The sequence below is a fragment of the Pongo pygmaeus genome, chromosome 21, assembly GCF_028885625.2.
Source record: "Pongo pygmaeus isolate AG05252 chromosome 21, NHGRI_mPonPyg2-v2.0_pri, whole genome shotgun sequence".
Taxonomy (NCBI): domain Eukaryota; kingdom Metazoa; phylum Chordata; class Mammalia; order Primates; family Hominidae; genus Pongo; species Pongo pygmaeus.
This window is the reverse complement of record NC_072394.2, coordinates 65,534,302-65,560,689: the sequence shown is the minus strand read 5'-3', so window position 1 is coordinate 65,560,689 and position 26,388 is coordinate 65,534,302. Positions and strand designations below refer to the sequence as shown.

At 61.6% G+C, this 26,388-nt stretch overlaps 1 protein-coding gene across 1 annotated transcript; it reads right to left on the bottom strand.

The window, feature by feature from the left end:
- Window positions 1-99: 99 nt before the first annotated feature.
- On the bottom strand, window positions 100-24,653 carry COL9A3 (collagen type IX alpha 3 chain). Its single transcript, XM_054468035.2, has 32 exons — window positions 24,502-24,653; window positions 24,010-24,078; window positions 23,090-23,125; window positions 22,345-22,416; window positions 21,635-21,688; window positions 20,418-20,453; window positions 20,103-20,126; window positions 19,823-19,876; window positions 19,469-19,522; window positions 19,009-19,050; window positions 17,302-17,358; window positions 16,779-16,832; window positions 16,020-16,073; window positions 15,633-15,686; window positions 15,070-15,123; window positions 14,655-14,708; window positions 13,971-14,024; window positions 13,132-13,185; window positions 12,973-13,026; window positions 12,461-12,505; window positions 12,294-12,347; window positions 12,156-12,209; window positions 11,504-11,557; window positions 11,329-11,400; window positions 9,024-9,059; window positions 8,137-8,181; window positions 5,208-5,240; window positions 4,827-4,973; window positions 4,637-4,691; window positions 3,902-4,084; window positions 2,405-2,482; window positions 100-654 (listed from the first exon to the last, which is right to left on the bottom strand). Exons 1-32 carry the CDS (start codon window positions 24,577-24,579, stop codon window positions 461-463), a joined length of 2,058 nt encoding a protein of 685 aa, XP_054324010.1. The 5' UTR covers window positions 24,580-24,653; the 3' UTR covers window positions 100-460.
- Window positions 24,654-26,388: the final 1,735 nt, after the last annotated feature.

Sequence of the window (26,388 nt, the reverse complement as noted above, 5' to 3'; positions counted from 1 at the left end):
TTGTACACAAAACATCAGACTAGACCTTTGTATGGGAGAGAATTTACTGTACATTAAATTCTTTATTTTTTTGTTACTCTATAGCCAGTCATTAATCTGAAGATTTAATATATCATTTTATTGGGATGAAATCATAGTCTTTACACAAATGCTATGTAAACAAGTTACTGAATATTTTTCACCTCGTGGAGTTGTACACAACCTTTTATATATACACCCTACCTTCTCTCAAATGTTGGGCTTACAGGTTTATTAGCTGGGGCCTTTTGAGGTATGCTGTCAGGCGACAGCCCGATGAGGGTGCTCGCTGGCAGGGCCCGCGTGTCCAGTCGGCGGCCGCGGGGCAGCCAGGGGCTCCCTCTCCTGGACGTCACCAGCCTGCCACACTGCCCGCTCCCTCAGGACCGCCCCACTGCGCTTCAGGCGTCCTTGTCACTTGCTTACTTCCTCATGTCGAATTTTATGAGCTTCTAGAGCCTGATTTTTCCCCCCCCAACCCCCGTAACACGGCTCCTTGGCAGGCTGAGGTGTCGCAGATCCCCGGTGTTCCTTGGGCCCCAATGGCACCTGGAAGCCCAGGATCTCCGGGAGGCCCAGGCTCGCCGGGAGCACCATCCTGGCCGTCCTTGCTGGTGCCGGGCACACCTTGGGGTCCTTAGGACAGAGCAGAAGGGGTCCTGAGTTCAGCTGCAGCCCAGACTGAAAGCAGGGGGACTTGACGTCCAGCTGCGGGCACGCCCTGCTCTTCCATCAGCTCACTCTTCGCTTGGGGGGGGGGAGGCCGAGGGAACAGGGCGCACAAAGGCTCTCCGCGGGGCTGGCGGTCAGGAGTGCCCGGAGAAGGTCAGGCACAGCCAGCTCCAGGCAGGGGTGCAGAGCCGTCCTGAGGACACCTGCATTCTGACTTAACACGGGTTTGGTGGGGGCTGTGTGAGTAAGGAGTGGATTTGGAGTGAGCAGGGGGCCTGGGGTGGGGGGCTGTGGGGTGGCTTTGGTGAGTGATGACAGTGGAACCATGGGGGAAGGCCTGGGTGTGAGGGAAGAGGGAGTCAGCCGCCTAAGTGGGGGGTGTCAGAGCCCTTCACTGAGATGAGGTGACAAAGTCCAGAATGGTGTGGGCATGGCGCAGCCGGGAGGCTGCTGTCCACCAGCAAGCGCAACACAGACGCTGTTCAGAGCCACAGGTGGAGAGATGTGGCTGGGGCCTGGGACCCCTGTGCGTTTGGACACCAGGTAGAGGCAGAGCTAGGTCAGCAAAGGAGAGTCCAGGAGCATGGGGCACCCAGAGAGCAGTGTGCGTGCCTGGAGGGGAGGAGGGGAGAGGGCTCCAGGGCACCTAGAAAGCAGTGTGCGTGCATGGAGGGAAGGAGAGGAGAGGGCTCCAGGGCACCCAGGCAGAGGTGTGGTGGGTGGAGGAGGGGAGAGGGCTCCAGGGCACCCAGGCAGAGGTGGGGTGGGTGGAGGAGGGGAGAGGGCTCCAGGGCACCCAGGCAGAGGTGGGGTGGGTGAGGGAGAGGAGAGGGCTCCAGGGCACCCAGGCAGAGGTGGGGTGGGTGGGAGAGAGGAGAGGGCTCCAGGGCACCCAGGCAGACGTGGGAGCGGGTGCCTTCTCAAAGACTGTTCGGGATCCTTCTCATCTGGGCACACACATCCTTGAAGTCTAAGGCCTCCTGGTTTTGAGAAGGCACCAGGCTAAGGCAGGGGCAGGCAGGGGATGGCCTTTGCCAAGGATCCTGGCGCTGCCTCCTTCCGTGACAAAGCATTTATTCTTGACATTAGAAATGGAAATATTCAATGTATGCACAGGTCAATTAAGAGAACATTCTGTTAGAATTTAACTGAAATAGACACTGAGTAGCTTAAACAGAATCTAACCAAATTGACTTAGCTAAAATAGATCCAGGAGGATCTGCTTACTGATTAAACTTTTTTTTTTTTGAGATGGAGTCTCACTCTGTCGCTAGGCTGGAAGGCAGTGGTGCCATCTCGGCTCGCTGCAACCTGCAACCTCCGCCTCCCGGGTTCAAGCGATTCTCCTGTCTCAGCCTCCCAAGTATCCAGGATTACAGGCGCTCGCCACCACGCCCGGCTCATTTTTGTATTTTTAATACAGATGGGGTTTCACTGTGTTGGCCAGGCTGGTCTCAAACTCCTGACCTCAGGTTATCCGTCTGCCTCAGCCTCCCAAAGTGCTGGGATTACAGGTGAGAGCCACCGCACCCAGCCCCGATTAAACTTTTATGTATTAAAGTGGTTATTGAGATAATTCCTAATCTTGTCTCTCTGCTTTGCCAAGAGAAGAGGAAAAGAGACCCATTCATAACCCAAGCACGCCCCCACATAAAGCTACAAGATGGCAGAAGAGATGTCACCCAGTGAAGCCTTGCTGGCCGTGGACTCGTACCTTGGGGCCCCTGGTCTCCTTCAGGCCCGTCCAGCCCTGCTCCTGCCGCGCCTTTGTCTCCTCTGTCGCCCTGGTTTCCTGTCACGAGGTGTGACACAGACACATGGTTAGAGTATCTGTTGCAGCCACACCACAGCGGTGTCTGATCGACCTTTGTAACAAACAGGGTGCCAGCTTTTTACCGAAGTGGAACCATTTAGAAAAGTACAGATGTCACATGCGTAGGGCTTGATGGGGTCTGACAAGAGGGACCCACCTGTACACAGTCTTGTGCCGCAGGACGGCTGCAGGAGGACGACACACCGCATAGGCGACAGTGGTCCCGTAAGATTATCATACCCAATTTTTACCATACCTTTCCCGTGTTTGGATGTGTTTAACACAGATACCCACCACCATGTTAGAACCGCCCACAAGGCCCAGCACAGTAACAGGCTGTGCAGGTCTGCAGCCGTAAGCCCCAGGCTCTGGCACATGGCCCAGGGGTGCGGGAGGCCGGGCTTGCACAAGTGAACTCAGATGTTCCCAGAGTGAAACCGCCCAGTGGCACAGCCGTCAGAACCTATGCCTGCTGCTGAGCCGTGCACGGCTGAACCACCTCCCTGACCTCCGGCAGCCAATTTGAATGGGATTTTAGTTTTGTTCAAAATATTTATGCCTATTAAGCAGTTGAGTATTTATTAATATTTTGTAATCATATTTTAAATGATTTTCGACCCATGGGTCATCTAAGGGCATTTTCACATCCCTCTAATTGCGTCATTCAAATCTTACATCTGTGTTTTGCCCGGCTAATTTTGTATTTTTAGTAGAGACAGGGTTTCACCATGTTGGCCAGGCTGGTCTTGAACTCCTGACTTCCAGTAATCCATCTGCCTCATCCTCCCAAAGTGCTGGGATTACAGGCATGAGCCACCACGCCCGGCTATTCCTCACATTTTTTTTTCTTTTGTGGAGATGGAGTCTCGCTCTGTCGCCCAAGCTGGAGTGCAATGGTGCAATCTCGGCTCACTGCAACCTCCGCCTCCCAGGTTCAAGTGATTCTCCTGTCTCAGCCTCCCAAGTAGCTGGGATTACAGGCGTGTGCCACCATGCCCAGCTAATTTTTTGTATTTTTAGTAGAGACGGGGGTTTCACCATGTTGGTCAGGCTGGTCTTGAACTCCCGACCTCGTGATCTGCCCACCTCAGTCTCCCAAAGTGCTGGGATTACAGGTGTGAGCCACCGCGCCAAGCCTTCATCACATTTTTAATCAATCCCTCCCTGCCAAATATTGTTCTAATGGTATTTGAGAAAAACATCACATTTTTAAAATGTTCCAGTTCCCACAGGATTACTAAGGAGTTAACTGCGCTACACCCTAAAACATGAGAGGCCCCCACCTTCCAGGGGTTACCACTGAGGGCGCATGGCAGGCACCAGAAGCAGCGCCTCCTAACAAGTCAGTCTCAGGGATTTTTACAGCAGGGTGACTGTGTCATGGGGTCAAACACTCACCTCTGGGCCCAGGGTCTCCCAGCTCCCCAGTGGGACCGCGGTATCCGGGGGGTCCTCGAGCGCCAGGGTGACCAATGGAGCCTGGGGGTCCTGGGGGTCCAGGGGGGCCAGCTGGACCGGGCCGGCCAATGGACCCGGGTGCCAAAGGCTTCCTTAGGTGCGCGGCTAACTGTGCAATTTGTTCTTTGGGAAAACAAGGGTGCAGGCGTTTACTCGAGAGAGGATCATCAAAAGTATTGTTACGTAAAGCATAAAATACCTACACAGTGCTGCCTTCCAGAAGGAAGTTTTCCTTCTGATTGATGGAAAATGGTTTAACTGCTTTGGGGTGATGAACGCCGGAGCTAGAAAGGACCCCCAACCCCTTGGAGCCTGAGAAGCCTGAGAGTGGGAAGGTGAAGGAAGTGCCCTTGGGGGTGTTTAGGGACCTGCCCTGCCAGCCACAGGGGCACACTCCGCTGTTCTTGCACCCATCGCATTCTGCAGGCTTTAGGGCATCTGCTGCGTGCCGGGAATCTGGTTGAATCCGGGGCTGGAGAGTGGGTCATCCTCTAGTGCAGAGGACAGGCAGACGCCAAGGTGGACGTGGACCCCCAAGGGCTAACAGGCGGGGTGAGTGCCAGCGGCTCACTTTGGCTGGAAAGCGGTGGCGCAAAGGCTCTGTGTGTAGCCCCAGGCACGGTACCCCCAGGTGGGGACGGGCCCCTCTGCAGCAGGTGCGGGTGGCTGACTTACCGCTGATCATCCCCCCACACAGCTCCCTGATGCGCTGCTCGCTGGCCTCCTTCCCCTGGAATTCACCCCACACATTCGTCAGCATGGGGGCGGCAGCCTCTGTAAGGCATTCCCACCATCACCCCGCAAAGTAACTTCCTTCAGGAAAAAACACGATCCCAACCCTGTGAAAGCTGGGACAGTGACGTACCGGAACTCCCGGCTTCCCCGTGATGCCAGGAACACCCGGGACACCCTGCAGGCCCAGAGGACCGGGGGGCCCGGGGACACCCTGAACACCGCTGGTGCCGTTGGGACCCTGGGTGCCTTTGGGGCCCAGCTCCCCTCGACTGCCAGACTGCAGAGAAACAGAGGAAGGTGGGTCAGGGGTGAGCCCAGGAGCCCAGAGCCACCCCGACGTGCTCTTTCCCGGCCGACAAGGAGCCGTCTTGCCCAGCCTTGACCAGAGCAAGCTTTTTTACAATCTCAGATCTGGGCAGTGCCCTGCAGGGCTGCCTCGTTGCCCAGCGGTGGGCAGGAAGCCAGCAGGCGCCCACGGATGGTGTCATTGGAACAGTCGCCGGGCACTCACCTCTCCTTTGGGTCCGACCAGGCCGCTGGGACCCTGTGAAGAAAAAGTTGTGTGCTTTAACTAAGTGTGTATTGTCGGGTGGGTGGGAAGTAGCCAGCTGAGGATAAAATAAATCAAATCATCCACACACCTGCTATTAGACTACATCCAAATATTGACAGTGGTTCCGTCCTTCTGTTATTCTATATACATTTTTTATATTTCTGTGATTGCATCGATTGATTGAAGCTTTTTAAAAACTTACTTTCCCGGGAAGAGTGACTTTGGTAGCTGCGCGGTGCTGTCTCTTACACGTGCTTACTTCGTTTCCATTCCTTTTTCTTACTAACATGCCTAGTGCTAGGCTGAACCTCTCTGCCCTAAAACCCTGGAACGCGCTCCAGCTGGGTCCTCAGGAATGACTGGCCCCAGGTGCGTCAACACACAGTCGGCCGGGTTAATGTCTCCTCCAAAACACATGCTGCAGTTGAATGGCCACTGCGATGCTGTTAAGAGGTGGGGCCTTTGAGAGGTGATTAGGTTTGAGAGCTCGGCTCTCCGGAGTAAACTAACACAGTTATCTCCTGTCTCTGCAGTGGGTTCCTCATGAAAAGGATGGGTTGGGCTCCTTCCCTGTCTCTGGCACCTCCTCTTGGCCCTTCTGCCCTTCCATCATGGAATGACGCAGTGGGGAGGCCCTCGATGGATGCGCCCCTCGGTCTTGGGCTTCCCAGCCTCCAGAACTAGGAGCCACATGGATCTCTTTTCCTTGTAAATTACCCAAGCTGTGGTGTTCCGTTACAGCTGCAGAAAACAGACTGACACAGTCTAACCACGCAGCAGAGGGACCGACCGGGCCCCGACACCATGCTCCGCTCAGGCCAGGAGGGTGGGGGTCACCTCACACAGCCCGGCTGTGCAAGTAGCTGAGAGCAAAGCCTTAGCTTTTCCGCCTGCAAGGGGCTCTGCCCCTCACCCCACCAGCAACAGTGGCCAGGTAGGGCAGCTTCTGGGATTTCCAGGGTCCATTTGTCAGGGTTATCTAAGAATTCACTAAATGGGCCGGGCGCGGTGGCTCACGCCTGTAATTCCAGCACTTCGGGAGGCAGAGGCGGGCAGATCACAAGGTCAGGAGTTTGAGACCAGCCCGGCCAACATGGTGAAACCCCATCTCTACTAAATACAAAAATTAGCTGGGTGTGATGGTAGGCACCTGTAGTCCCAGCTACTCGGGAGGCTTAGGCAGGAGAATCGCTTGAACGCAGGAGGCAGAGATTGCAGTGAGCTGAGATCCCACCACTGCACTCCAGCCTGGGGACAGAGCAAGACTCCGTCTCAAAAATAAAAAATAAAAAAAGAATTCACTAAATGAAACACATACAACTGAGGTCTTTTGTCCCCAGGCATAAAAAGTTTACACTGGGCTGCGGGGGTCTGCCAGAGACTGGGGTCCCTGGGGCTGGGCTGTTTCTATTTCATCCAGAAACAAAGGAAAGACTTAATCATAGAGGAAAAACCCCGGCCTCGGGAAAGCCAGAAAGGCCGTCCTTCCCTCGGACTCACGACTGCTCCATTTGTTACCTCCGGAAGGAGAAATGTGTCTGTCAAGGGACTCAAACAAGAACCTAATTTCATGCTTCACCTGAGTTTTAGGCCTGTGGAAGTGGAGTTTTCTTCAGTTAAAAACCAGCTGTGGGCCTGGCACGGTGGCTCACGCCTCTAATCCCAGCACTTTGGGAGGCTGAGGCAGGCGGATCACCTGAGGTCAGGAGTTTGAGACCAGCCTGGCCGACATGGTGAAACCGCGTCTCTACTAAAAATACAAAAATTAGGCCATGGGGCGGTGGCTCGTGCCTGTAATCCCAGCACTTTGGGAGGCTGAGGCGGGCAGATTGCCTGAGGTCGGGAATTCGAGACCAGCCTGGCCAGCAGGGTGAAACCCTGTCTCTACTAAAAATACAAACATTAGCCGGGCGTGGTGGTGGGCGCCTGTAATCCCAGCTATTCAGGAAGCCGAGGCAGGAGAATCGCTTGAACCGGGGAGGTTGCAGTGAGCGAAATGGCGTCACTGCACTCCAGCCTGGGCGAAAGAGCGAGACTCCGTCTCAAAAACAAACAAACAAACAAAACCCAAAAGAACACAAAAAATTAGTCGGCTGTGGGAGGGCCTATAATCCTGGCTACTTGGGAGGCTGAGGCAGGAAAATCTCTTGAACCCGGGAGGCGGAGGCTGCAGTGAGCCGAGATCGCGCCACTGTGCTCCAGGCCGGGCAACAGAGCAAAACATCGTCTCAAAAAAAAACCCTGCCGGGCGTGGTGGCTCAGGCCTGTAATCCCAGCACTTTGAGAGGCCGAGGCAGGTGGATCATGAGGTCAGGAGATCGAGACCATCCTGGCTAACACAGTGAAACCCCGTCTCTACTAAAAATACAAAAAAATTAGCCGGGCGTGGTGGCGGGCGCCTGTAGTCCCAGGTACTCGGGAGGCTGAGGCAGGAGAATGGCGTGAACCTGGGAGGCCGAGCTTGCAGTGAGCTGAGATCGCGCCACTGCACTCCATCCAGCCTGGGCAACAGAGTGAGACTCGTCTCAAAACAAAAAACCCCAAAAAAACAAAAACAAAAAAACAAAACAAAAACGCAGCTGTGACTGCTTCATGCAGGTGCCATACCACGGGGCAGAGTGTGGGAGCCCACATGTCTGAGCACCGGGTCAGGTCAGACTCCAGAGCCGCTGAGTTTTCCTGCCAGGCCCTGCCCACTTGCTAAGGGGCGGCCAGTGGCCAGGGCCTCTGCCCGACCCTGCTGCATCCCCACGCTGCGCAGCAGAGCTGCGGATCTTCCACCGGGAGCTGCAGATTTTGACCCTGTACCCAGGACTGTTCCCCAGCCACAGTGGCGACCTTGCTCTCAGCTGTTGGTAACAGTGAGGTTAACTAATTACTCACTCACCAGTTCTCCTTTATCCCCAGGAAGACCGTCGGAACCTGCAATACCCTGAAAATGATACACCCCAAAGTTAAAAGAGCTGTTCATGCATGAGTAGGGACTTCATGCCTTAAACTGCCTGCTCTCAAGCCTCCGTGCGTGTAACGTTCATCTTGATTCGAGGCCAAAAGCCCAGGCCCCAGGGCTGCCTTTTAACCCGCTCCAAACGCAGCCCAGGACCCTGCCTTGGGAGACCTGCAGGCGGGGGCGGGGCCAAAAAATGGAAGACATTTGTTTGCATAATGAGGCTTTTCTGCCAAGCAGAACCTGAACCTGGGGTGGGGGTTCGATGGCTGCAGGCCCTCCAGCCCTATGGAGAGGCCTTGTGCCTAGAAGTGATGGCTCTGCAGGAGGGCAGGGCAGCCACGACCATGGCCCCACCCACCCTGACACTTTTCCAAAGAGAAAAGTGCTTCGAAGAACAGAAATGCATTTTGAATCTGCCTGCAAAACACACATGCAGAGGCTAGCCCCTGCCCTCTGTCAGTTCTCCAGAAGGACAGCAGGAAACACCTCTGTCCCTTTGAGAGTTCCCATTGATGCCTCCTGGACTAGAAGCAGCTTCTGTTGCACCCAGAGCCATGCAGGGACACTCTGGCCAGCTGTTTGCACCCAGGAAGGCAGCGGGGGATGCCGGGGCATGCCTGGGGGCTGGGTGCCCAGAGCTGCTGTCACTGTGCTAAGCAGGAGTGGCAGGAGCCAGAAAGGGCGACCAATGGAGATAGCAAGAGGAGAAAGGAGGCTCAGCGTCCCGAAAACACAGCCAGGGCCAGAGCCGGGGCAGGCGGAGCCTGGGAGAAGCTGTGCAGCTTTGCCGTCCTTCCTTCTGCCCCGGCCTGTGCCCAGCTCACCTGGTCTCCCTTAGGGCCTGCGGCACCTCCCGGACCCTGGGCATGGAGAGAAGGTTCTGGATTAGAGGAATGGCAGTAATCCCTAAAGTGAGCCTGCCCTGGGCCCAGGAATGGTAAACACCTCCCCACATCCCCATCTGTGCTGCACAAAGGGCTTCTGTGAACACCGGCTCCCAGACACAGGCCCAAAGGCCAAGCTCACGTTCACAGCCTCTTGGCCCGACGGCTCTGTCCAGCCTCCCCTTGTGGGTAGTGAAATCCCGTTAGGTTTGGCATTGTTTGTAACACCCGTGAATTCGTGCCGGTATTTTTGCACAATCGCAGGATAATTCCATCGCAGTGGAGTCAAAGATGCAAAAGCTCATCTAATCACCTTCCCCTGAGATTGTGAAATTAGGACATGTCTGGGAGTTGCTATGAATCCCTTTAAAAAAACGTCCATTTGTTCACATGGCTGCGTAAGTGAGAACTTGCCCAAATGGCAGAAAAGCGGGAGGCTTTCCCGTAAGTTTAAAGTGAAAGGGAAATTCAGCCACCAGGCCCCACCCACACCTGGGACAGGCGCAGTGCCCTCGGGGCGGGTGCCAGCCCTGCCATCTCGGAGGCCCTGAGGTTGCTGGCATGGCCCCCACCTCTGGAATGTCCTGCCTGGAGGCCAACAAACAGCCCGCTATGCCCCCATGGGGTGGTGGTGTCCACAGCTCCGGCCATCACCCTGGAATGACCATCCCCCTGGAATGATGGGGCATCTGCAGCCGTGTCCTGGAGGCTTCTCGGGATTCACGTCTAAAAAGGGGTCTGTCTGCCCAGCAGAGGCTGTCACAGCAGGCACATGAGGTCCCCAAGGACCTGGTGGAGCGTGGCTGGGGCCCAGACCAGACCCACAGGCTCCTCCCAGTGAGCTGTGGCCCTGGGTAGGTCATGCCCCCCTTCTGCCCGGACCCCCAAGGAGCTAATGCTGCAGCTGCTGCAAGACCAGCAGGAAAAAGTCTTGACGAGGTAGATGTGACTGTTACAGTCACTCGGGACATGGTGTTCAAACCTATTTTATAGCAACGTGATCCTCTGTCAATGGCACCTCTGCAGACACTCGCTAGGCAGGAGCAGGCATGGCTCTTGAGCCTCAGCCTCCACGCCAGTCTTGAGGAATGAACACTGACCATGTGCAGGTCCCGCCAGGCTTCTACGCAGGGCAGGAGGCAGAGCGGCCCAGGCTCCGCAGCCTCCCGCCCACAAGGAACACCACGTGGAAGGTCAGAGGGGCCAAAGGCGCCACAGTCGGGGCCCTGATGCCACTGCCTCCGCCACACAGGGAGACACTGCCCACGGCCAGATTTCCCACCGGGAGCTGCGAGGGCCTCTCCCTGTCTGCTTCCCAGGGGACTGTGGTGGGGGGTGAGGGACTGTGCTGGGGGGTGGAGGATGGTGGTGGGGGGTGGAGCACTGTGGTGGGGTGTTGGAGGACTGTGGTGGGGGGTGGAGGATGGTGGTGGGGGTGGAGCACTGTGGTGGGGGGTTGGGGGACTGTGGTAGGGGGTGGGGGACTGTGGTAGGGAGTGGGGGACTGTGGTGGGGGGTGGGGGACTGTGGTAGGGAGTGGGGGACTGTGGTAGGGGGTGGGGGACTGTGGTGGGGAGTGGGGGACTGTGGTGGAGGGTGGGGGACTGTGGTAGGGGGTGGGGACTGTGGTGGGGGGTGGGGGACTGTGGTGGGCGGTAGGGGACTGTGGTGGGGGGTGGAGGACTGTGGTGGGGGGTGGAGCACTGTGGTAGGGGGTGGGGGGGACTGTGGTGGGGGGTGGAGGACTGTGGTGGGGGGTGGGGGGACTGTGGTGGGGGGTGGGGGACTGTGGTGGGGGGTGGGGGACTGTGGTAGGGGGTGGGGGGGACTGTGGTGGGGGGTGGGGGACTGTGGTAGGGGGTGGGGGACTGGGGTGGTAGGGGACTGTGGTGGGGGGTGGAGGACTGTGGTAGGGGGTGGAGCACTGTGGTAGGGGGTGGGGGGACTGTGGGGGGGTGGGGGGACTGTGGGGGGGGTGGGGGGACTGTGGTAGGGGGTGGGGGACTGTGGTGGGGGGTGGAGCACTGTGGTGGGGGGTGGGGGGACTGTGGTGGGGGGTGGAGCACTGTGGCGGGGGGTGGAGCATTGTGGTAGGGGGTGGGGGGACTGTGGTAGGGGGTAGGGGGACTGTGGTGGGGGGTGGGGGACTGTGGTGGGGGGTGGAGCACTGTAGTGGGGGGTGGGGGACTGTGGTATGGGGGTAGAGGGGGCAGCAGGGGATCTTCCTGCTGAGAGGGCCACTTACCCGGTCACCCACGTCACCTCGGAGGCCCTGGGGTCCTGGAAGGCCAGGGTCTCCCATGCTGCCCTTCCGGCCCTGGGGAAGGAGGTCCTGGCTCGTCAGTGCCCATAGCCTGTCGGGTCTGGCCGGTCTGGGTGTGCCGCCCCCTGTGCCAGGCCCTTGCCCCAACCTCACCCACCTGGAAGCCTCGGACACCAGGGGCTCCGGGAGGGCCTTGTGGGCCGAGGGCGCCCTGGAAGACAAAGGTGAGGTGTGAGTGGATGTCTCAGGGTTTGAGGAGTCCCCAAGAGGTCCCAGGGAGCCTGGCTCGGCCTCCCCCCAGAGTGGGTGGACACAGGAGCCGGTTCTAAGCCACCTGGCTGGGTTGCTGGGGACAGAGGGAGGGCTACCTCCCAGGGCAGTTTAGAGGGTCTCAGAACTCAGGCATGCCCTGGACCCAATTTGTCAGGCCAGACTCGGGGCCAGGCACCCATGCCCATGGCTCCCCCCACCAGGGCCCTGTGGCTGGTGCTGTCATTATCTCAGTCTATGAGGGCACAAGGCTGGGCTCAGCATAGAAGACTTGAAAACAGGGCAGCTCTGGCCTGGCCCTGACCATCTCCCAGCGGGCGAGGGACAAGAAGGAAACAGGGCAGCTCCGGCCTGGCCCCGACCGTCTCCCAGCGGATGAGGGACAAGAAGGCGGGGCCCCACACCTCCTGGCATCCTAGGCTTTTGTGGGCCTGGCCCATCGAGGCAACCAAATGCCACCCCGGCCTGCTCAGAAACTGGGGCCACGTGCCAATGGCTCAGTGCTAACCCCCGACCCCGGGCCACGTCCCTGCACTCACCGCTGAGCCCCGGTGGCCAGCCTCACCACGCTCCCCAGGCATGCCAGCATCTCCCTACAGGGAAAGGAAGGAGGGTGTCAGGGCAGGGTCTGCACATAGGCTGGATGGGGTGGGGTCTGGGGCGCCGCAGATACTCACAGGGACGCCTGGCTCTCCTGAGGGGCCAGCCTCACCCAGCTCCCCAGCTCTGCCCTGCAGAGGAAGGAGAGCTGTGAGTACCTGCCTACACCTGCATCGGGGCCAGGTCGCTCGCCTCCCGGCCCCTTGCCTCCTCTCCCAGAAAGAAAGCGGCTGCAGCCACGTACCAGTTCTCCCTTCTCGCCTTTGGATCCCGCTCGTCCGGGGAGGCCCTGCCAGGAGAGAGCTTGCGGTCAGGGCTGCCAGTCACATTGCACACAGGCAGCAGCACACAGGGGCGTGCACACAGGCAGGGTGCAGGGGCCAGAGTGAGTGCACCCCGACTTCTCCCAGCCTCGTGGACCTGAGGTGCGGCTTTGACAGCTTCCCTGGCCTTGGATGCAGGAGCCCCTACTTGGAGCCCATGGGGGTGATGACCGTACGGCATCCAGGGATGGCCATCAACACGTTCACACATGTCCCACGTACACACGAATAAGCACACACATGCAAACACACAGGCAAACGTCCACAGCACTCACTGGGCACCAGGGGTTGTGCCAGGCCCTGACGGACACAGGCCCCAGAACTCCTCACAGGGAGTCGGCTCTACAGTGACCAACCCATCCAGCCCAACATGGGCCACTGGGCAGGCAGAAGCTGTGGCACCCCAGGCTGGCCCCACCCACCGGGCACTCACCGGCAGCCCGTTGGGGCCCTTCTCTCCCGGGGCACCATTGCGACCAGCCTCTCCCTGTGAGGACAGAGATTGGGGTGCGGGAGGGGAGGCTGAGGCCTCGGGAGGCAGAACTCCCCTCCAGCCCCCTCCCTCCCGTCACACCCGGAGCCCCATGCCAACCTTCTGGCCATCGAGTCCTGGCACGCCATTCTGGCCGTCCTTGCCCGGCATGCCCTGGGGACAAGGGATGCGTAAGGCCCGTTGGGCAGGCGGCCCCCTCCCTCCCTCTACAGTCCTCCTTCCCCAGCAACCTAAAACTGTGTCTGCCCCCAAACCCTGGCAGTTGTCTGGTTTCATGACCGAGGTGGCCGTGTGGCAACCAGTGCTGCCTCGGTGACCACACAGGCGAGGGGTGCGGGTGGGTGGCAGAGGCGGTGCTGATGCAGCGCTGACGCCCGAGGCCTCGTCCACCAGGCACATCATGGTGCCCTAAGGAAGTTCGGTTCTGGCCCATTTTACAGTGGGGAAACTGAGGCTTGGGAGCCAAGACTTAGGCCAGGCCCGCCTCGTCCACCCTGGACTGGTTTTGGAAGCAGGACACAGCCAACTGCTGGGTGTCCCAAGACAGGGCACTGCTCCGGGGCAGAGGCAACACGAGGGGCTGGAAGGGAGCTCAGGTCTGGGCTGAGGGTGGGCATCGAGCAGGAAGGAAGGTGCCCGCACAGGTGCCCGGGACCCCGGGAGTGCCCACCTCTGCCCAGCGGTGCTACCCACCCACCCTTACTTCCCGTGTCCTCCATGTAGGCAAACCCAGCCTGAGGCCCCTACTCCTGCACACTCGTGAGGCTCTGGCAAGAGAGAAATGTGTGGGGCTGCGGGGCTGTTCCACCGTTAACCCGGATTTCAAGATGACCACAGCACAGGACACTGAGCTCCAGCCCTTCTGAATGCCGTCTCCGCCTGTACATAGCCAGGACCCGGGCAGGAGCATTCTCTGAGGAGCAGCCACGTGCACTCACCGGCTCTCCGCTTGGCCCGGCCACTCCGGGGGTTCCCTTGGGACCAGGTCTGCCCTAGAGGACACACAAGTGACAGAAGCAGTGGCAGTCTCTTCCCAGACGGCCTCACGCATTCCCCAGCCAGCTGCTCGGGGCCACCAAGGAGCTGTGGGGGGCGGCGGCAGGGGCCACCCCCGACCACCACCCTGGGGCCTGTGGGTGCGTGGAGAAAACTGTGTTTGGATCCACGGATGCTGCAGCACGGCGTGGCGGCTCCCTGCGCTCCGGCTGCCAGGGCTCGGTCGAGGGAGGTGTGGAGGCCGACCAGTCTGGGGACGGTCACTTCAGTTCCACTCCTGGAACGCTTGGCTACCTCTGGACCTTGTTTATGTTCACTTGCTCAACCCGAGAGCCGTTTCTCTAGGGGGGCAGGATCCAAGCCCTGGAGCCTTGTCCCTCCACCCGGCCTGTGGGCCGCTCTGCAGGGGGCCACAGAGCTTCCATGTGGCTCTGGGAGAACGGCTGGGGCCAGGGAGAGAGCTGGGGCCCTCCAGGGCCAGGCTCACCCCCACGCACCCCCAGGCCCACCCAGGGCAGCCTCTCGCAGTCTCACTCCCAAGTGTGTCCCCCTCCCCAGCATGAGTCAGGAGGGAAATTGGGTTCTTCCACATAAGGACCCAGGGAACCAAGTTCCCTCTCACTTACGAGGTCACCCTTGGGGCCGCGGAACCCTTCTGGGCCCCTCTCGCCTCGGTCACCCTGGAAATGATGAGGTGGGGCAGGGACAGAGTTAACACCATGGGGATGGTCGGAGAGTGGGATGGGGGCCCCTCCAGGCCTGGGCCCTCCAGGAGTGGTCAGAGATGGCCAGAAGTGCCAGAGGGACGATGGTGACCCCTCATTCCACATCCAGAACCAGAAAGGAGGCGAATGTCCCACAAAGAATGGATTCCATTGGTAAGCACCCCCGTACCCACGCCACAAGCCCTCCCAGGGTGTCCAGGGAACAGCTCAGCCACAGAAGAGGGGCCCCAGTGGGGCTGGGGGCGTTTGAGAAGAGCAGAGGGAAAGGGGAGAGAGGCCACGAGGCACGGCGCCCACTGTCCACTGACACACGTACCGCTTTCCCAGGTGCTCCTGGGATCCCAGGTGGCCCTCGGAACCCGATGGGACCCTGCAGAGGAGAGAGGGGATCCGGGGTCCTCTTGTCTGAAGCTGGGCTAGCATCCCCCCAGTGCTCCCCCAGGGGCGGCCCAGACACAAGCAGCCCTTCCTCTAGGGCTCCCCAGCAAGTTCCCCCAAGATGCCACCTAATAGTCTCCAAATCCCTGCTTCCCCTCCTGCTCTGGCCTAAGCCGCAACAGCCCTCACAGCAGCCTGGGACTGTGTGTGTGGGTGTCAGCGAGCAGAGTTCATCAGCCCTCGCCCAGGCACACGCGTGAACAGCCCTCACAGCAGCCTGGGACTGCGTGCAGGCGTCAGTGAGTGCCGACTGTCAGCCCTCGCCCAGGCACATGCGAGAACAGGGGCCCAGAGCAAGGCCTGCGCCACGGCGGCGATGGCCAGAGCCAGGGTGCCGGCTGCTTCAGAGTGTCACTCACGGGGCCCATCTGAAGTCTGGAGGTGCGGGCAACCAGGCCCCCAGCCACCTGGCCGGCCCCCACTAGGGGCTGCAGGACTTACCCGGTCCCCAGGGGGCCCAAGTGGCCCTGGCAGTCCTCGTAATCCCCGGGGGCCCTGGGGGAGAGAGACACAGATGCAGAGGCTGGGGCTGCACCTCCACCCCGGGGAGCACCCAGGGCCTCGGCCCTCGGGGTACCCCTGGGAGCCCTGGTGTCTTCCATGAGCCCTCAGCCTCAGCTCAGGTCCCCCAGAGGGAGGCGGCACCAGCCTTGAGATCAGCAGTATTGGCAGAGGTGGGACCCCCAGCCAGGTCGCGCTCCTGTGCCTGGGTATTGGCCAAACACCCCCCCAGCCGGAGCTGGCCCCCTCGGGGGTAGATATGTGCACGGCTTGATCACTCTGTGGCTGAGTTCCCATCCCGCCATCCTTACCCCTTCCTAGCCTCACCTGCAGCCCCACACTGCCCGGGAGGCCGGCGGGCCCCGGGGGGCCAGGGTCACCCTGAAACAAGAGGGGATGGGGTGGTCAGTGGCCCAATCTGGCTCTCCTTGCACCTTTCGGTGCCTCCAGTCACCCTACTGAAGCCCAAGCAGCTGGGGGTGTTGCCCCCTTCACAGTTGGGCCTTGGAGGCTCTGTGAAGGGGACACTTGCCCACAGTTCCAGAGCAGTCCCCCGCGTCTCGGTGGCCTTGCCCTGCCGGGCCTGGGTCCGTGGTCACTGTTCCCACAAGGCCCTTCAGCCCTGTCCAGGCCCCTCCTCGTGGCCAAGCAGGGACCCCTCTGATGTGCACCTGGGGTCTCCTCATCTGATCACTCCAGCCATGCTAAAGGGCATCCCAGACCTGGTCCCCCGGCCTGCAGGTGACCATGGACAGACACCCTCCATGGACAGCGGCCACAGGTGAGGGGAGGCTACAGGCTAAAGCCAGCCATCCTCACAGATGCCCCTCGCCCCGGCCACAGACACAAACCAGGGAGCTTCCAGCAAGGCCAGGCAGGAGGGGGTCTGTCCAGGGACCCTGCCTAAATCACCCAGCTCTGATCAGCCAGACCCTGTCTGGAAGACAGGCACAGTAGGTGCCAGCGCAGGTGCACCCATGAAACTGCCCCTCCCTCCCGCCTGAGCCCAGCCCCCAGCCCCTCCCTCCCCCCCGAGCGCAGCCTCCAGTCCCCAGCTCCACCCCAGCTGCTATGCGGCAGCTTTACCTTCTCGCCGTCCTTGCCGACTTCCCCCTGCTCGCCTTTGTAGCCAGTGGGTCCCTGCAAGCAAATGTGGGGTCACTGCCCCACCCAGACCCCCGACACCCCCTCCCTGGCAACACTGAAGTAAGGCCCGCAGGGTCAGTCAGCCCAGGGCCCACCACACGGCAGCGCACAGGACTGTGGGCCTGGGCCCTCATGGGGAAACCGAGGCCTGAGAGGTGCTAGGACCCACATGAGGGCGCTCTGCGGTCAGGAGCGGGCCAGAGCTGGGCTGGGGTGGGAACTTGAGGCTAGCTCTCCCCCACAGTCTCTCTCTGATACCCATGGCCAGTCCCAGCCTGGCCACATCAGCGTGTCACTGGGGTGCTGAAGGCAGGACAGGGAGGCTGGCCTGGCTTTCTTACTGGGGCAAGCCTGGAACCAGGGCCCGGCTTTCTGGACCCACCACCTCCACAGCCCCATGCGAGCCCAGCTGCCTCCTGCCCAGCACAGGGTGGTGCTTGGGTCCCAGTCACCCATGACTCACCTTGAACCCTGGCATTCCAGGGGGCCCTGGGGGACCTGGCGGGCAGATACTTGGGCACTGTCGGAAAACAGAGCAGTCAGACCCCTCCCAGCCAAACACAGCAGGACCTCTGATGCAGAGATCAGTGCCCGCAGGACCCCAGGAGGCCACTCCACATGGTGACGGGGCCCTGGGAGGCCACTCCACGTGGGTGACGGGACCCCAGGAGGCCACTCTGCACGGTGACGGGACCCCGGGAGGCCACTCCGCACGGTGATGGGGCCCCGGGAGGCCACTCCGCATGGGTGACGGGACCCCGGGAGGCCACTCCGCACGGTGACGGGACCCCAGGAGGCCACTTCGCACCGGTGAGAGCACTGGGACAGGACACAGACAGGGTCTCCTTCTCTCCTTCAGCACTGGCCAAGCACAGCGGGGGCTGCGTGGAGCAGCCGGCTCGGATTTCTCAGCCCCACGGCAGACACTGGGTATCAAAGCAGCCATTCAGCACAGCGGCAGCCGGCTCTGCAGGGGGCCTTGCAGCAGCCTCAGGTCGGGGCCGTCCACAGCACAGGAATGTGCTCGGTATGGGGCTTTTAGGAGGGTCGCTGTGAGCCCAGGCAACAGGCCTGATGCTCAGGAAACCCAGGGCTGCTTCTAGATTATCCTACGGCTGCAATAGGCAGGCTGGGCCAAGGGTGCAGACCTGTATCTTCAGCCCCCGCCCCACTCAGCCCGTGGTCGGGGGCCAACCACGCACCACATTCTGGAAGGTTCCCTAAAGCCTCCCTTCTGGGACACAGGCTGGCCAGGCACCTAGGCCCAGGGGTGGGGTGAGGAGAGAGGCTGGTAGACAGCCGTCGGTGGTCAGGTCAGAGTAGGCCGAGCTTTTCCCTTCAAAACTACCAAACCTCTCTATGGAAACAAGGCGCTGACTGCCACCACGGATGGCCAAACAGAGAGGAGAGATGGATCCCGTTTTCTTTCCTCTTCGTTTTTTTGAGACAGGCTTGAGCTTGGCTGCTCATGCTGGAGTGCAGTGGCTTGATCACAGCACACTGCAACCTCTGCCTCCTGGGTTCAAGTGATCCTCCCACCACAGCCACCCAAATAGCTAGGACAACAGGCACGCCACCACGTCTGGCTACTTTAACAATTTTTTGTAGAGACAAAGATCTCACTATGTTGCCCAGGCTGGTCTCAAACTCCTGAGCTTAAGCGATCCTCCTGTCTTGGCCTCCCAAAGTGCTGGGATTACAGGCGTGAGCCACTGCGCCCGGCCTGAGCCTGTTTTCTTTTCAGGCGAATGACGAGACTCAAAGATCAAGATAAAGGTGGGTCCCAGACTCCAGTCCCGAACGCAGAATAGTGAGGGACTATTCTGTGGCCATCTGTGGCCAAGGGCGCCCTCTGCGGATGACGCAGGGGAGCTGGATGGCTCTGTGACATGATTGTGATTCATTGCATTTGCACAGCTCCATGCGCCTGGCTTCATGAGGAACCATGAAGGTCTAGACGGTGGCGAGGAGGGTGGGAAGGGGGAGGGGGAGGTCCCAGCCAGCCTCTCTGCCAGGTTGTGCCCGAGCTGTCTGCTCTGAACTCCCGTTCCCAGGGAGGGCTCGGGCCCTGCCTTCTTGCCAGCATGGACAAGCCCCTCTCCAGGCCAGGCCCCCTTCTCCCAAGGTAGGCACCCCCCAGCCCCCTTAACAAATGGCTTCAAGTGCCTACCTGAAGGTCAGTAGCGCCTTCAGGGAGGACTCCTGGGTGTCCCTAAGACACAAAGAGACAGCTGACATTCTCCCGCCCTCCCCAGCCACCTGCAGCCACCCAACCCACCCACCCACTCTCTGACAGACCACGACCTTCCCCATCCACCAGGGGACTTGGAGACCCTTCATCCCATCCCCCAAGTGGCCATTGCTGGGAGCTGCTGGCCCACCCACAGGGCATGTGACAATGACAGAATCCACCTGTCCTTGGGGCCATGGGGACCTGAGTCCTGACCATCCCCAAGTTGGCTGGCCTAGCCACAGCCACTGCCCCCACCACTGACTGTTCCTGGGAGTGGCCGAGTTAGGGTTAGGAGATCTCGGAGGGGCATGGAGCCTGGGGACGGGGAATGGGGAGGGTCCAACCCAGTGTCCTAGTCCATGCCCAGCACGTCTTAGAGCCTCTGCCCACTACTTACAGGGGGTCCGGGAGGTCCTGGGGGGCCAGGGAGGCCGGGGAGTCCAGAAGGTCCCTGGGGAGGGGGTATGACTTAGACAGAGTAGGACCAGCCCCCACCTGAGTGAGGTGCCCGGCTTCTCCCAGGGAGGTGGACACGCCCAGCTCCCGCCAGCCCCCACTCCCACGGCCTGTGCTGGTGTCTGCGTCCTGAGGTCGGGTCTGGATCATTGGCCAGGGCTTCTACCAACACCCACCAAGGTTGGGGTGGGGGAGAAAGGGAAAAGGGAGAGGGGAAGGGAGCCCCTGGCTGTTGAGTCTGGGGGTGGAGGCCACAGGTGAGCACACTCTGAGGGGGTCTGGGACAGCCACTCACCGGGGGGCCGCGGAGGCCGATCCCACCTGGGGGGCCGCTCACTCCTGCCTCTCCCTGGAGGGAAGTAAAGAGAGGTGGGGAGGTCTGCACCCGGAAGCCCCGAGGATCCCCACCCAGGGTTGGTGTGCCACCTCCAAAGGGAGAGGGGCTCCAAGTATGGGGTGGTCAGATCGCTGCCCCTGAGAAGCCCCACCCCCAGGCACGGTTTGGGACATCCCAGCCTGGCAGGCTCTCAGGACTTGCATGCTTGCTCAGGGCCCCAAGGATTGTCAGTACTCACGGGGGGTCCAGGGAGGCCTTTGCCCTGCAAAGCCAAACATGGGGTCAGAGCCTGCCAGGCACAAGAAGGGCTGCGCCTCACCCCTCCTTAAGATGGCTCAGGTGGGTCCCGGGGAAAGGGCGGTTCTAGGGATGGGTGTCTGGTCCCAGCCCAGAGAGGGCACCAGGACCCCATCCAGGCAACCAGCCTCCGGAGAGGCTGCAGACGAGAGGGCCAGGGATGGCCTCTGGGATTCCTGGAGGCCACCCCATTTAGACCAGACTCTCCAGCTCCCCAGACTCCCATGGAGAGGAGATGACCACACTCCATACTCACCCCCAGCCCGGGTGGCCCCGGGGGTCCCAGACTTCCCTGTGGGAGGAAAGCAGGCGTCTAGTTTGGGCTGGGCCTCTATTTGCAAACCCAATCCCCTCCCTCTGAAGTGTGACGCCACAACTCCAACTCCCAGGACAACAGGGTCCAAGTCCCCACTTCACAGAGGGGCAGGGCCTCTGAGCCCTCTTGACCTGGAGGGTCTTTGCTGTCTTGGGGAGCTGCTGGAGACAGATGGCACCAGAGTCCCAGCGCCCGCCGCAAGAAGGTGCAACGTGGGGCAGGTCTGAGAAGTGACCCCAGGTGCCTGTCTCCACCAGGAAGCCCTCCCGATAACCCACCCACGGAGCCTGCTGAGTCCTCAGCCCCCGCCCACGTCAGCGAGCCCCAGAGCCTTGGGCAGCCAGGCCCTGTCTGCCCTCCACACCCTCTGGGCCCTGTCTGGCCCCTGCTGCCTGAGATGCCTCATTCCCTGGACGGCACACACGAGCCCTGCACTAAGGCTGGAGGCCCCTCCTGAAAGCCTGGGGACGAGCCCACCCCACACCCCCGGGCACCACGGACTCGGCTGCCAGCAGCTACTGTTTCCCTCCTGTTTTCAGCTCAGAATCCACCTCATGCCTGACAAGCTCCCAAGGGTCCCAAGGGCAGGGCTGTGTCCTCGTGTCCCCAGCCCAGCCTTCCTGCCCTCTGTGATGCTTTCCGCCTGAGGCCAGTGGCACCCAGTTGGCTGACAGCCACGTCTTATGAGGCCGAAGAGAGGATGCTGGCGTCGGCTTTGGACTCAGAAGCCACGAGGGGAGAAAGCACTCTTGGGCGGTGGTGCCGCTCCGTCAGGGTAAAGGATTCAGTGTCCAACAGGCAGGCACAGGGGACTCTGCAGGCTGCGTGCCCGGGGGTCCCTGGTGGTGGTCCACCCAGGGCCCTGGGGGCTGCAGGGACATTCTGAGGAGGCACCTGGGGTGGGTTCCCCCAAACCATCCCCCTTCTCCCTGCCATGGTCTGGATTCCAGGACAACTCTGGGCATACGTGGAAGTGAGGCAGGGAGGCAGGCACAGGGGACCGGCCACTTGGCACCCTGCCCTTCTGCTCCTCCACCCCAGGCATGGGCAGGGCAGCTGTCCTTGGAACTCCAGCTCCTTGGCCTTGTGGACACAGAACAGCCAGAGGGGGCCGGGGGAACTCACCTCTGAGGGTGAGGTTTGGCGCAGGCACTTACCCGTTCCCCAGGGGCACCCTTGGGTCCAGGGGGTCCATCTTGCCCAGTCAGACCCTGGGGAAAGAGGCAGAGGGCGAGCTCAAGGGGCCACATGGGAAGCACATGCCACCCCCCAGGCAAAAGTGGAAGCATGGACCCTTCCCTTGGTGAGTCCAGAGAGGTATAGAAGACCCTTAGGTTAGCAGCCTCCTCTCTTGGCCCTGTCCACTGTCTGCCTGCTGTGGCCAGAGGCTCTGGGAGGACGGGGGCAGCCAGCGGGAAGCCAGCAACGGAGGCACCTGCTGTAGTCAGGCCTCGGGGACCAACCCAGCAGGACTGGACAGCTCACTTCTCAGGCCCGGCTTCCTCCGAACAAAACTCCAGTGGCCCTGGGGCCAGGCCTGGAGCCCATGATGACTGAGCGAGGCCAGCCTGGGGCTCACAGGGGCCTGGCCAGCAGTGGGCAGAGGGGCCTGACAATGGGCACTCATTCCTGGACAAGCGAGGGCTGGCGGGACTTCCGACTCCACTGGGCTGGCTCTGTCCCCTGCCAGATGCTAGTGGCGTCTGGGATGAAGGCCAAAGGACCCCTGTTGGGGACTTCTGGAGACTTCTCTCAGGACTGGGCTTCCGGCCTGAGCAGGCCCAGCTGGACAACAGCAATTAAGGCCGGACTCCTCCAGAGACCCGGAGCGGGGAGCGGGGCATGGGGGAGGGGCAGGCGCACTCACATCCACACCCGGCAGTCCCGGCAGCCCGGCCTCTCCTGGTTTCCCCGGCTTTCCTGGGGCCCCCTTCGGTCCCTGTGCAGGAGGAAAGGGCAGAGATGTGAAGGCGGGGTCTGGCCTGGAGCCCAGGCCTTCAGCAATGAAGCAAAATGCTTTCCACTTCCCCCCAACCCAGCCATACGAGATGGGCCCCTCTCCTGGGTCCTCCCTGCTGTCTGGCAGACCCGGCTCAGCTGGGGCACGTGTGTCCTGCTTGCCCACACCTTGCTGGCCCAGGAAGGCTGCCTGCCCCATCCCTCAGTGGCATCTGTGAGACCTTCGTCTGGTCACCTTGGCCTCCCTGGCTAAGGGCCAGCAGGCATCTCTGTAGGACCCCCAGTGGGCCCAGACAGGGCTCTGAGCCCCAGGACCCTCAACCCCTGGAGCTGAAGAAGGTGGGAGGGCTCCAGGTGACCTCAGGCCTGGAGGACCTGAAGGGCTGTACCAGCCCCGGCCCCGGCCTGCCTGGCGCTGGTCCAAAGAAAGCTGCAAAGCCAGGCCCTGCCCAGAACATGCAGAGGCTGAGCCCACACACTCCCGTCCCGCCCCGCCCCACTGGCTCCGGGCCTGCTCCAAGCCCTCTGAGGCCTCCCCTCAGGCAACCCGGGCTCCGGCAGGATGAGACAGGATATCAATGACCCCTCTGTTTCGAGTCCCCCCTTTCTCTCCAGACTGGAAAAAGGCTGTCTCCCCAGCCAGGGACACTCACCGGGGGCCCAGGCAGACCTGGAGGACCAGCTTCTCCCTGTGAGGAAAGACACCCACATGTAACCCTGAAAATCAGAGGTCCCTCAAGAACCCCGCCTCGGGGAAAAGAGCAGCGCTGGCCTCCAAATCAGCCCCGGAGGCCCAGCCCCAGCAGACAAAAGGGGCCCCTGAGCCCCCGATCCCTACCTAGAGGGCACCCTTCCCTGTGTGGGGCAGCACTGGGCAAAGGGGTGAACTGGACAGACTGGAAGGAGGCTGTGGCCATTGAGGCCGAGCTGGGCAGGGCGGCAGAGGGTGGGTCACGGGGGGCTCTTGGTGCAGCCCTCCACAGCCCTCCACGGGGACCACACAGCGAGGACAGGCCCTGAGGGGACCCCTGCCCTGGTGGTGGCCACATGGGGAGGTTCACCCCAGACGGTCCCTCCAAGGGAGGCACAGTTGCAGAATTTCAGCCGCCTCCTCCTGCTGCTTGGCCCACACCAGGCCTGAGATACCCGTAGGGGACATCATCTCGGGACTGAGTCGGCTCCTAAGCCCTCTCCATGGCTGGCTCCAGAGCCCAGCAGCCTCCAACAAGACCCCCGGCCCCCATCCACCCGATGGACGTGCCTCTCCCCACTTCAGCCACAGAGGCCAGAACCCCGAACACGGGGCACGGGCCCCTCAGGGGACCCCAGAGACACACACCTCAGTGCCGGCATTCTGGGTGGAGGACCATCACGTGACACCCTCCACCCCTGCCCACCAGCAGTCCCCGCAGGGCCACCCCCATCCCGTGAAGGCACTGGCTGCCCCCTGATGTCACCCCGGCTCTGGGAGGTGGGGCCTGGTTTTCTCTCCATTAGGCCGGGGAGCTCAGGGAGGTGAGGGCCAGGGCCAGAACCCCAGAGCGCTCGGGGCCCTCCCCACCCCCAAACTCACGTCAATGCCGTCCTGGCCGGGCTTCCCGGGCGGCCCTGGGGGGCCGGGGGGGCCTGGGAGTCCCACTTTCTGAAACGGAGAAAACTCATTAAGGAGCGCAGGTGCCCCGGTGGGCCTGACCCGGCGTCCCTTCCTCCCGGGTCCCGAGCGGCTCCGGGGCCTGCGACGACGCCGCTCTCCTCGGTGAGCCCCAAAGCCTCGGGCGGAGCCCGGCGCCCCCGCGCAGTGTGTCCCCCGCCTCCCTCGGGCCGCGGGAACAAAGGCCTCCTTGTGCTCCCAGAGGAGGCGGCGGCGCGGGCGGACCCGGACCAGCGAGGACCCATCGAGGACGCGGCCGGACGGGGCTCATCCCGAGGCTCTGGCGACTCCGCGCCCCGACGGCGACACGGGCTGGGGGCGTCGAGGCTGCGCCGGGCACCCCGGAGTGGCGGGTTCGGGGCCGGGGCAGTCGCGGCTCCACATCCAGCCTCAGAGCCCGGAGCTCGCGCTCACCTGCGCCCCGGCGGCCGCCAGGAGCTCCCCGAGCAGGAGCAGGAGCAGGAGCGGGGCGAACGCGGGCGGCCGGGCCATGGCTGAGCGGAGTCTGAGCTGCGGCGGCGGCGTCGGGGCCGGCAGCGCGCGGGCGGGCGGGCGGGGCGGGAGGTGGGCGGCCCCTTCCCCTTCCCCTTCCCGCCCCCGCCTGCACAAGCCCCCCATTCAGCCGGGCCCACCTGGGCGGGGGGGCTCCTACCCGCCCCGCGCCGCCGCCCAGCCCGCCGGGGTGGAAAAAAAAAGACGCCGGGCGGGCGGCGCGTTCTCTCCGGCCGCGAGTTAAAATTATCCCGGGACTGGCGCGTTGCACACACGCAGCTTTGAGCAAGAGAGAAAGACGCTCTTTTCTCTCCTTGCTCCTCAACCCGAGTGTGGGGGAGGCAGCGCGCGGCGCCGAGGGACTCCCTTCAGGAAGGGGCAGGGGGGACCCGCGGGTTTCCGAGGCCGCAGACCCCTCCCCAGGCGCCGGAGCGGACCCAGGCGACCCAAGGCCCAGGAAGACCCCGGGGAGGGAGAAGCCTCGGTACCAGGGCCCGGTCAGTGCCCAGCGCAGCCCTGGTTCCTGCTCCGGGGTCACCGTCCAGGGCTGCCTGCTGGGCTGGGAGCAGCACCCCCACCGCGGCCCCTCACCCGTGGACCTGGACGGGCCGGGTGGTCAGGCCACGTCAGTTGCCACCGGCTAAGACCAGACTCCAAACCCAGACTCCCGGGAGAGATCGCAAAACGATGACCCTGGCCGAGGGGAAGGACCCCTCCCCGGGATCCCCGGCCTGAAGGAACTGTGCCCTGGGCAGGAACCTGAAGGCGGTGCTGGCCATGTCCATTTCCCACAAGCTCAGGAGTCGCCAGGTCCGGCCAAGCTCTGTCTCAGGCCGCCAGGGCAGTCGCTGCCCTGGGGGACTCAAACGTTCCAGTTGCCTGTAGGCTCAATGAAGGCGCAGATGGCAGCCCCTCCCCCAGGAATCTTGAAAATTCCCGAGAAAGGCTGCCCTGGGGGTTGTAGGGGACTGTAGGAGCTTCCTTTCGGCAGGTGGGGACTTGTGACTGTTGCAATGCTGTGAGTTAGCAAGGGCGGGAGGGGATGAGAGGGGAGTGGGCGCAAAACTGCTCAGCAGGAGCGTGGCACTCTGCCGGGCGCAGTCAGCCTGGCGACAGAGAGAGGCCTCATCTCTACCAAAAATTAAAACATCGGCTGGGCATGGTGGTGCTCGCCTGTAGTCCACGCTACACGGGAGGCTGAGGCAAGAGGATCGCTTGAGCCCCTAAGGTCGGGGCTGCAGTGAGCCAAGATGGCGCCACTGCACTCCTGCCTGGGCAAGAGTGAGACCCTGTCTCAAAATAATAGTGTCACTCTAATCTCTCCCGAGGTTGAGTGAGTGGAGGGAGATTCTCCCTTCACTGCTGGGTGAGAGGGGTGGCTGGGAGGGGTGTGTGTGAATTCCATCAGGCGAGGTGGGAGGAGCTGAAAAGGCCCACCCTCCTGAGAAGTCCAAGTCATCCTGGCACAGAGCTTCCTAACAGAGGATTTTTGACAACGGAGAGGGGTGGGTGGAGCAGGTCAGCCCAGACAGCAGGGGGTCTTAGGGGCCCTAGCAGCAGTCCCACCCCAAGCCCAGGGTCTGGTGGACAGAATAAGTCCTCCCTACCAGTTCCACCTGGCAAGATGACCCTGTGGCCAGCCCCCTCATCAGTGGCTCTCCCCTGGTCCCTGGCCCCACACCCCACTTTGCCTGTCCCCACGATGCCCAGCATGCAGTCAGCAAGGATTGCTGTCTGACCCAAATCAGACAAAACACAGCTGGCCTTCACCTCAGGCCAGGGGAGCCACCTCATGCCTGGGACACCTGC

What these genes read in the sequence shown, in the direction of transcription:
- COL9A3 (XM_054468035.2), bottom strand. Translation starts at nt 24,579, where the DNA reads ATGGCCCGGCCGCCCGCGTTCGCCCCGCTCCTGCTCCTGCTCCTGCTC. An exon ending in AGGGTGCCCCTGGGGAACGG is followed by an intron (nt 20,454 to 21,634) that starts GTAAGTGCCTGC and finishes TTCCTCCCACAG; the next exon opens with GGAAGTCTGGGACCCCCGGG. An exon ending in AAGGCGCTACTGACCTTCAG is followed by an intron (nt 17,359 to 19,008) that starts GTAGGCACTTGA and finishes GTTTTCCGACAG; the next exon opens with TGCCCAAGTATCTGCCCGCC.